Below are 10326 nucleotides of genomic sequence, written 5' to 3'. Positions count from 1 at the left end.
GCTTTATTTACCAAACATTTCCATCTATCATGCAGTCTTCAGATTGGACCACTCACTTTGAAATCACCATATATTTAATGTACTTACAAAAACACAGCATTTTTGATGTCGAACACCCTCACCCTCCTCTGATTCAGATTCCCTTTTCTAGCAGATATGTGGTTGTAATGTGTTATTACGATCAAAAGTATCCTCTCTTTTTTTTACCAGAAGCAATATTGTAGCTGCCCTGCTGTTTTGTTGTTTGTCCGGTGATCTGTAAGTCCCATGACTGATCAATGCACACTCTCCTGAACACATAGGTAAACAACACTAACTCATATCATAGCCTTTGATGCAAATTCTCTGGAAGAGGAGAGATGGAGTTTTGATCAAACTTTCTTCTCTTTTGTGATGACCATTCAGCCGGCTCTCAATAAACAAAGCATGAAAAAAAATAAAACCATTAACAATCAGTTGATTAGCTTAGCACATCATATCGTGTTGACACAGAAGCAAACAATCAACATGGCTATGCCTGAAGTAAAAAAACAAAACCTGCTAACTTGTGAAGTTTGTTTAGTGTGTACAAAAACAAATGTGTGACATCAGCCTTGCCTTTAGGGTTGTAGGGGCCTGTCAAGAGTCGCCTGACATGAAATGTTCCACTAAGATCATAAAGAGTCATTTGCCATTTTTTTACAGATGAAACACACATGATATAATCATTGAATGAATGTTGTTCTAAAGAACTAAACAACAGAAGGTTTGATTTTGTGACCTGTCAACAAAGTCAGGTTAACTGTTTCCCCAATGGTTCCAGTCTGTATGCTAAGCTAGGCTAAGCTAATTGAATTCTGGCTCAATATTCAAACATGTGTCAAACATTTCCTTTTAAGTCTTTCGAGTCATTTCTCGGTTCAGAGTCTTCTGGTTCAGACAAAGCTGTCCCTGCTAAAGGTCTGACCAGTCTTTGTTGTCCCTCTGGTTCCTCTGGTCGCTCTGCTCTTCCTGCCTTCATAATACAGCGGGGGCACCAGGGTAACTCTGGACGAGGAAGCTGGCAGCATGTAGGTCCTTCTGGTCCGGGCGCTGGCGTATGTGCCTGGTCTGTGTGGCTTTTTTTCAGAACTGTTGACGCAAATGAAAATACACTACAGTAAGTGATGTATCTCAGTTTTCCTCTCATGCAGTCATTGTTTGTTTTTGGCTTTGATTTTATCCAAAGTAAAGGTAGTCGCATAACTGGCTGATAAAATGTTATTATTATTATAAAGGCAAAAAACATGAAAGCAAAATATTCTAAGTTTCATACTGACCTGGATGGTAGGCCTTCTTTTCCAGAGAAGTAAGTCAGCACCCCCCCTCCAGACAAGAGAAGGATGGAGCCTCCCCAGCCAACAAAAACTGCAGCTCCAATTTCAAATCTAAGCAGCAAGTATTGATGTATAGAATGAGTTGCTGTTTGCTTTATCCTCACTTTTTATGCTTCAGCTTATTATTACGATGTTTCAGAAATACTCACTTCTGATCCCTGAAATTTGGATCCACGAATTCTGATACGATTTTGTTGGCCCACCACGAGTATGTGATCATACCACAGAATCCTAACAGAAAATAAAGAATACTTAAAGCCGCCTAAGTGAATAACATACAACACAGTGTAATTCTTTATTATTTCTTACCTGAAGTCAGGTAGGTTAAACCACCTGCAAAGGTCACCCTTGCATTTGCAACCTCTGATCCACCGATTTTAGTGCACTTCATCCCTACGAGTGTGAGGACGCCTCCGAAGAAGCCAGTGATGACGGCACAGACGGCGAGTGCTCTGCAGGCGTGTAGGAACACTGAAAGAAGAACAGGTGAAACTTAAAGCAACAAACATTTAAGAAATTAACATGTATTAAAAAGTGATTTTATTCTGTCCTATTATAAGATTATTAGGAGATGTCTGTCAATGAAAACTCTCCAAGTTAAGTCAGACTCAGTAAGGGACTGTAAACAAATAAGTATAGGGAAAGTTTCTTTGAGATTCATTATTAAAAAAAATAAAAATAAAGTCAAGGTGAGGCAGCTGATTGACAAAGAAAGCTTCTGTTTTATGTTTGACTGTGTGCCCTTTAAGAAACTGGGAAATACGTCTAAGCATCATGCTGGTTTTAAAGAATGTCAGAAATTGAATCGTTTGATGGTTAACTCATTTATTAAGTAGTGTCAGGGTTAGGCGGGAAATTAGTATTATTTCAAACCACAGATCAGCTGCTCGTTTTATAATTTTTAATCTTTCTGTGGTTCCTTTAACTCTACATTACATCTACTTCAAACACATACAGAGGGTGGTTCAAAAATTAAACTTAATACATTTTTCATGTAATTATTTAAATAAACACACATTATTTTGAGACATTAGGTCAGAGGGAATCAATGGGAGAGACTAAGCAAAACAATTTATTTTACCCCAGGAAGAGTTAACTATTTCACTTAATTAATAGAATATTTAATAAATAGCTCACCCCGTCCCGACTATAATCATTTTCATACAGTCCTTAAATATTAACAGTTCAGAATAAAGGCTAAATACAAATTGTAGGTCTGGCAGTTTCCTACCTGGCAGGGCCAGCATGGAGGGGTAGTCCTTGCAGTCGGACACCCCCGTGGTGTCAGAGACACAGTCCCTCCACAGGTTGGAGTAGTAGTTGCCGGTGGTCAGCACGATGGTCCCCACCTCAGAGAAAGTCCAGTACTCTGTGGGGAGAGTGGAACAGACCAGGATCCATCCACACAGACACGACACGAAGCAGCCGATCTCCATATACATCACCAACGTCCTGTACTTCATGGTGAGCGTTTCTCCTCAAGCAAAAACTATCAAGCTGTGTAAAATTCAAAGTTTGAACAACCCCTCACTGTGGGAAACTGGTCTGAGCTGATTGTTAAGTCATTGTTGATGCTCAGGTGTCGGAGCAGCAGTGTGGAGGGTTGGCTTCTTTCTCATCTTATCTTTGAGATGGTTTTGCCCAGTAAGCATCCTCTATGGTGAAGGATGACAACTTGCTTGATTGCACTTCGGTTAACCCTCAGGTTTTCTTTAACCCCCTCATGTTTCAAAATTAACATATTTTATGGCAATTTCTCACAAAAGTCAAACCCAAAATGTAGTGAGATATAAAAGTGCTTCCTTCCCTTTTCTACATCATGAAGTTAGCCAAATACAGAAAGTACCATAAACATTGTGATGACATCAAAAACAATATTTCATGTTTACGCTTTTTTTTTTTTTTTTTTTTTTTTAGCAAAATCTGCACAAAGCAAAAATACTACATTTAATAAAACTGTTGAGAATATGACATCATTGAGGCTGCTGTGAACACCACACACAGAAAAAGAAAATTCACATCCATTTTTTAGAATGTTCATCTAAAGTCTCTTGGCTCTAACACAGAAGTCATTTTTTGCAACATGACATCATCTAAAGCCTGTGTCGTACAACAAGGACAAATCATGAAGCATCAAGCTAACTCAACTTCATTTGGTTTTCTTCTTAAAGCTTCTCCAGAGCGCCTTTTTGTCTGAAAGTTTAAAAAAAAGAAAATGACAAGAGGGAAACCTTTGTTTTCAATTTTTTATTTGATATACCAAGCAGATTTTTTCTGGCTTTTTTTTCACCATTCATGACATTTTGATGCTGCACAACAGTAGCCATACACACTGACTACAATGAGAGACAGTGGGATCAATATAATGTCACAGTCATTAAATAGTTAACTAAGGTAGCGTGTCACTATAAAATATGACCTACTAAATGATTCATTGTGAACAGCCTTGTTAATATATTTAATTACTTGATGTAGATGATACATTGGCGGGTGAGTCAGACCATTTACATCCGTCTCCAGTGTCAAACAGTCACAACATAAGCCATCTTGTTGGAAGAGATGTTTGTTAAGTCGTGTGATGTAATTGGCACACCGATGTGTTTATATTCATTTATTTTTCCCTTCCTTTCTCACAGATGAACGGAGCCATGGGATGTCTGCTGCAGAGAAAGCATTCTAACAGTGAACATTTTTTACTTTACTGGGAAGTTAAGCCCACAAAGCAACCCAACTTTAATAAAAAAAGTTTAAAAAAAACTTTTATATTGGATAACTCTGCGTGCAGTCGCACAGTGAACTGTGTAGCTGAGAAAAATGAGGCAACTCCCTACCAGGCCGAGGTACAGGGGCAGTCCTATTTCATATCTGCAGAGATAATATAAAAAAAAAGGCTTTTGTTTTGGCTGAACTCATCTTTTCTGATTAATGAGGGTTATTTAAAGAACACTTGGTACCTCTGTTTTGCCGGATCTGCTTTGACGTGTAAAAAAGCGCCAACCACTGTGTTTATGTATAAACAATAACCAGCCAGGTCTGATGCGCCTGCATGAGGGAAACAGCACAGCCATGACACATGGGAAAAAAATAAGAAGAACCAGTATGAAGGTGTACTGAACGCTGCTTCCACAACAGAGAGGAGGTAATGCAAACAAGTCATACTCACAGCCCACCAGATGGAAAGCAGATGCTATTATTAACATCCTGTCCTTACTCCATTCCAAAAAACGTGAGGACTGTGCCAACCAATCCGAGGCACAGACCAATCAACAGGAGCCCCCTAACTGCCTGGATGTATGCTTATAACAGAAAGACATTTACCTGATTTAACTAAAGCTGTGTACACACAATCAGTAATTATTTCTCTTTGTACCCACATTTGACCGTCCACAGAACTCCAGAAGTCTACACAGTTCACCACAGCTGTGGAGTCTTCATAGCAGTCCTTCCACAGGTCAGACCAGTACAAAGCTGTCACCACTACAGAGGACTACCCAGCTGAGCCACCCTCCAGTGACAGGAAATGATGAAGACTTGTGTTATATTTACAAGAATAAACTGTAAGTATGGCAAAAAGTTCTTCTGCTCTTTAAAGGGGCAGAGCAATTATTTAGAAGTGCAACTGATAACATTTTTGGGGGGCTCACAAAAGACAGAAAAATCTAAGAATTAAGGCCTAAATATTATTTTTAATACAAATATATAAATTCAGTGAAGCTCTAAAAACACTGGATACTTAATTTCACATAGTTCACTCAATAGCATCTGTTAATGATGACATCATACTTTCAAAACTTTGGAAAGCTCATGAACGGTCAACTAGGAAATTCACAACAAACTACTTGTCCTTCTAGTTTTTATTCAAATTGACAAAAGTCTTTTTTCAGAAGTTTTTTTATTGAATATTATTGAATTTTTTTTTATAATAAGGGACATTTGATGAAACCATGTATTAATAATGACACAAAAATATAAAACACAATGTAATATATTTAAGTAAAACATAATAAAGTTAGAAAAATCCAATGACATAAAGTGACTTTATTGTGACACATTTTTCTAATATATAATTTATTATCTTTTATTCCACCAAAATAAATAATTTCACCCTCAATTCCAACATTGTTTTATACTTTGCAATGATAGAAGTTTCAGACTCTGACATTGTCCTAGTTAAAGCACAAGCACAGTCTGTGCATCAGGTACATTCTCTCTTTTTGTGTTCTCTTATTTGCTCACCTCCAGTGGTCCATAGCTAGTGTGCAGCCCACAAAGCACCAGCCCAGTGTGCAGAGCAGCAGGCCCAGGATCTGAGCATGTCTCCTCCACATGCCCTCAGTCTGCTGAACAGAGGAGCCTTCACCAATCAACTTGAGATGTTAACGAGATTGGAGATGCAGAGCTGGTAAAGCCAAATGTCTCTTATTCCTTCCTACTCTGTAAAGGAAGTGGTCGCTTGTATATAAGAAAATAAAATCCACGAGAGTGTGGCTTTGTGTTAGAAATCTGTAAAGGAGCAGTCCTCTTCCAGCAGCTGCTCCGGTGGATGTGAACTGATCTGAATAAAACCAAGTAGACTGTTTACTGTCAACCAGACAGGAGAAGCCTGCTGGAGTTTTATTTGTTTTCTAAGGAGACAGAGGCTCATAGGATGATTAGAAGAGTCCCTTATACCTTGAGTGTAAGATGATGGAAACAAACATCAGGCAAAAAATTACATTTTCAGCAATAAAAACACATTACACAAATTTGATTTCATCATCATATGTATAAAATGAATAAAAAAACAAAGTCCATGAAATTTCTTATAATCAATCATTTAAATATAAGAGTTCTTGATAAATGGCGTAGTCTCACTCCGTGAACTTCCTGACGACACCGTCCTGCTGCTGCCGCTGCTCCTTGAAGACCGTCTAGACTCTGACCCTGACCCTGACTTTGACCCCACAGATCCTACAGACCTAGCTGTCTCCCGTGTCTTTGTTGAGCGCCCTGACTTGGTCGTGAGTCCAGATTTTGAACTGCGTTCTGATCTTGAGGAAATGTCGGACACATCTGAGCCCTCAGTCCGGGACGATAGCTCGGACACAGAGGACAGTCTGGTCTTTGAGCTGATCCCGGACACAGTGGACAGAGCTGTTGTGGACTTGTTTTGCTCGGGATCGGGTTGTGGCGGGACAGTGATGACTCTGGAAAGACAGATGTAATATTGTCAACCATGACAGCGTGAAAACATGACATCAAAGTATAGAGGAATTCATTTCCTGTTATAAGATACGTGGGTGGCGTTTGCAGATTCACAGACAGAGCAAACACAGGTCAAGAGTCGATTTCTGTTTGTTATGTAAGTCAAAACTGTTTTTAATCACCACCAATTACAGTATCTATTTTTCTTTTTGTTCCTTTAATGCTAAATGCTAACCAGCTAGCTCCAAACGTTGTCTGTTGTTTAGTACTGGCAGCTGGTGAACACTTGACTGATGTCATCAAAACAGCAACATAAATTCAAACAAAGATCTAAAAGATACTTCATCTTCACGGGAGAGATGAGGTTAAATTCTTAGCAGCTTCATCACTATTTGACCACTTTCAGATATATTTAGCTTTGCCATCAATCATTCCATTAATATAAATAATTGATTTTCTATTGCAGTTTAAGTATAACTTGGTTGATGCCATGTTTTGGCAGCCTAGATGACTAAAGAGTGCTGCAGCAAAGGTCAGCGCTGCTCTTGGAGCTCTTTATCGACCCTTACATACAGACTTTTCTTTACTCATTAGATCATGCAAGGTTTTCAAATGTCAGACCTCTGTTTTGTCTTAAGGGTTAGTGTATAGTATAAGATGCATCATCTGCTCTACTAAGAAAGCCTCAAACACTTCCCCTCGTGTGTTTTTCCTATGAAGCACACAGGGCGATGGTAGCCTCGCCTCTCCACTTCCTCTATAAATATAGAGGAAGTGGAGACGCGAGGCTTCTCCTGACTTGTTGCAACAACATCACTCACATGACTTCTCCTCCACAGAGCGGCGTGCACACTGACCACACATAGAAGAAACCACCGGTCATGTGAAAGGCTGAGCCGACCCAGCCAAGGAAGATAGGGGTGCCAAGGTCGTACCTGTTAGTGTTAGAAAAGTGAGTTTAAAAGATTGAACTTTATTGAAGTAATTCTTGCAGAAAGAGCTTAAACAGGTCAAATGAATCTTCTAACTTACCTCAGTCCGTCAAATTCAGGGTTGAAGTATTCTACTGAGACGTACTGAGCATAAACGGCATACCCACATATTGAGAGCACACCTGAGATTGTGTTTAGCGACAGAGAAGACAATAACAATAGTTAAAGCCAGTCGTTTATTGACTGATTATCACATATTTGATTCTTTGGATGAAGACCTTTTACATTGTACAAAACCAGACCTTACCGGCAATAATGTGGCACCATCCACCAGCGTAAATCTTCTTGTACTTTGACCGATCCTTTCCTCCTATAAAGGTGCATTCCATCCCCAACAAACTCAGCACAAATCCAAGCATTCCCAGGGAAAGAGCCCCCATCAGCAGGCCGCGCACTATCTGGATTGAGCCTGAAGTCACACAAAAAGACAATAATTACAGCAGCAGCTGAGATTGTAAAATAAGGTGGAGAATTAGCTTCTTACCGTCCACAGACCAAAGAACAGGGAAGTCGTAACAGTTGCTGACAGCAGTCGAGTCTGTAAAACAGCTTCTCCAGAGGCTGGACCAGAACCAGGCCACCGTGAGGATGGAGGAGCCGCCCATGCCTCCAATGGAGGTGATCTTCCAGCCCTCCATGGCCATGGTGCAAGCCACGAAGATCCAGCCCAAAACGGTCATGAGGAAACCCCAGATCTGAACCACACGGATCTTCATCTCAAGGCTTCTTGTGAGTTAATCTCCAATCTAGATGTTAGATACAATTAAGCTCAGATTTCTGATTCTTTTTTCTTCTTTGTTTCATCCCTCACTCATAGAGAAGATTCCATCCTGAGCCTCTACTCTTCAGCCAAATTTCCTAAAATGTTAAAAGTGTCCTCGTGTTGAGCTGCTCCTCTCAGAAAAAGGAAAAAGATGAGCATCCACAAATCAGGTGTGTGCTGTTGTTTTGAAGGTGTAACAGGACATGAGGGTGAGAGACAACAGTTGCTCAGGTTCCCATGAGCCACGGTTGAATCTGGAGAGTGCTCACCTCAGCAAATATCTCCAGTTACCAAAGAAACATCACGCCCTCATTGGACTGACCTGGACCTTTCCCTCAAGAGCAGTCACAGATAATATCTGTTTATAGCATGAGTCATACAATTCTGTAATAACTAGCACTGCAAAGTCAGTTTAATGTCAGATATCCTACATTTTGAAATTAAGGGGAAAATGCCTGCACTTGCAAAATTATAGGAGCGTTCGTGCAATTTTCTGTTGTGCTCACAAAAAATGAGGGGACTCACAAAAGTCTGCGTGAAAGAAGGATGGTCCAAATTTAAGTAGTCGTAGTCAAACTAATGCAACTTAAATTTTGCTCAATTATGCAGCTCAAAAACTGAACAGCAACATCAGATCAGACATGAAGAATCTAGATCAATAAAAGATCATAAATAAAAACCCCAAAATATACATAGCAACATGTGTGATCAGGGTCAAATTTAGTATTGGATAGATGATAAACAAGAAAACAGAATCACTCTTTTTTTTAAATCTCGTTTAAAAGCTACTTTCAGCGCTAACAACGATGATATGCATCAGTTGTCACAATGTTGAAATTATCCTCACCAAAATGTAATAAAAGTGTATATATTCTGTCCTTTATTTTCTTAACTTAATTGCTGAAGATTAAGCCGGTATTACTGCAGTAATGACCTTTACATGTTCATGTTATAACCCCACATAAATAACCTAAGCATCGTCCTCAGGCCTTAAGCTTCCAGTTATTAGTCATTACATGTGACCTCACGGTGCGGTGGGTCTTATAAGAACAGGCTAACATCTCTCTGCTGTTCTAATGAGAGTTAACTCTGAGCTAATGAGAATAAGGGGCAGTGATGAATGTGGGTCAGGGATGAAAGAGCTGCTCTTTGTCTCTCAGATGTCTCGGCTTATGACCAAGTTATGGGCGGTGGTGGTGGGGAGATATTTGAAATGGTTAGACCGCTGGCTGGGTAGTCTTAATTTGTTTGGTGAGGCTGAATTTAATTAGCTTTGATTAGCATGAAACAAAAGAAGAGACAAAAATGAACAACAAATGAGTTTATGAGCTGAACAAGGTTTTAATGAATTCTCATCAAAACATAAAAGTCAATCCTATATGGATTTAAAATGTTCCTCAAGCTGCCTGTTAAAAGCACAAAGGTCATAGGACACAAGTCTTATTATGAAGTTTCCTCAGATTGTAGAACATTAAATTTAACATACAGTAAATACTGCTCTCTAGTGGCATGATATTAGAAATGGTGAAGACTGCTATCCATCATATACCATTTAAAAGGTGTTTTGTTGCTTGTTTCCCCACAAAACAGTTTTCTTTACCTGGCACCTTGAAATGTTGAATGTAAATAATTCTTGTAATGTAATGCAACACTTCACAGATTAGACCAACACTCGCCCATTTCTTCTTTTTATTGAGCCCCTGTTAACTCTGCTGAACATATGGATTCTTCAAACATACATTTTTAAAAGTAGAGTTCATTCCTTATTTTATTTTAAAGTAACAGTAGTGTTTGAAAATTAGGACTTTAAAAACATGAGCCTGTGATGCAGATTTTAGAATTTTAAATATACAGACATTCATGGTCCGTAGAGGAATCTTCCAACTGCGCTCATAACACCTAACTGTTCTTTCAGTGGCAGTGACTGCTTAAACTGAAACAGTGACATTTCCAAACATTCATAATAGTGAAAAGCATAATTCTGTACAGACATTCATGGTTCCCTGATCATGTACCCTAACACGTGTGCAAG

General features: G+C 39.2%; 2 protein-coding genes across 2 annotated transcripts; both read right to left on the bottom strand.

Moving 5' to 3' along the window:
* Nucleotides 1-236: 236 nt before the first annotated feature.
* Nucleotides 237-3214, bottom strand: cldn10d (claudin 10d). Its single transcript, XM_020644954.3, has 5 exons — nt 2587-3214; nt 1665-1826; nt 1505-1586; nt 1299-1406; nt 237-1110 (listed from the first exon to the last, which is right to left on the bottom strand). Exons 1-5 carry the CDS (start codon nt 2816-2818, stop codon nt 915-917), a joined length of 780 nt encoding a protein of 259 aa, XP_020500610.1. The 5' UTR covers nt 2819-3214; the 3' UTR covers nt 237-914.
* Nucleotides 3215-5373: 2159 nt separating this feature from the next.
* Nucleotides 5374-8559, bottom strand: LOC109992385 (claudin-10). Its single transcript, XM_020644957.3, has 5 exons — nt 8016-8559; nt 7779-7940; nt 7572-7653; nt 7361-7474; nt 5374-6541 (listed from the first exon to the last, which is right to left on the bottom strand). The coding sequence occupies exons 1-5, from the start codon at nt 8245-8247 to the stop codon at nt 6172-6174; spliced, it is 960 nt and encodes a 319-aa protein (XP_020500613.2). The 5' UTR covers nt 8248-8559; the 3' UTR covers nt 5374-6171.
* Between the last annotated feature and the right edge of the window lie 1767 nt (nt 8560-10326).

The sequence above is a fragment of the Labrus bergylta genome, chromosome 24 (genome assembly GCF_963930695.1).
Source record: "Labrus bergylta chromosome 24, fLabBer1.1, whole genome shotgun sequence".
NCBI classification, from domain to species: domain Eukaryota; kingdom Metazoa; phylum Chordata; class Actinopteri; order Labriformes; family Labridae; genus Labrus; species Labrus bergylta.
The sequence above is the reverse complement of the archived record's forward strand: the minus strand, read 5'-3'. Positions and strand labels throughout refer to the sequence as shown.

Excerpts from the sequence above, each read along its gene's own strand:
- LOC109992385 (XM_020644957.3), bottom strand. The coding sequence starts at position 8,247 with ATGAAGATCCGTGTGGTTCAGATCTGGGGTTTCCTCATGACCGTTTTG. Across the intron at positions 7,941-8,015 it reads TGTTCTTTGGTCTGTGGACG|GCTCAATCCAGATAGTGCGC; the intron begins GTAAGAAGCTAA and ends GTGTGACTTCAG. Across the intron at positions 7,654-7,778 it reads ATGGTGCCACATTATTGCCG|GTGTGCTCTCAATATGTGGG; the intron begins GTAAGGTCTGGT and ends ACACAATCTCAG.
- cldn10d (XM_020644954.3), bottom strand. The coding sequence starts at position 2,818 with ATGAAGTACAGGACGTTGGTGATGTATATGGAGATCGGCTGCTTCGTG. Across the intron at positions 1,827-2,586 it reads CTCCATGCTGGCCCTGCCAG|TGTTCCTACACGCCTGCAGA; the intron begins GTAGGAAACTGC and ends TTCTTCTTTCAG. Across the intron at positions 1,111-1,298 it reads AAAGAAGGCCTACCATCCAG|TTCTGAAAAAAAGCCACACA; the intron begins GTCAGTATGAAA and ends TTGCGTCAACAG.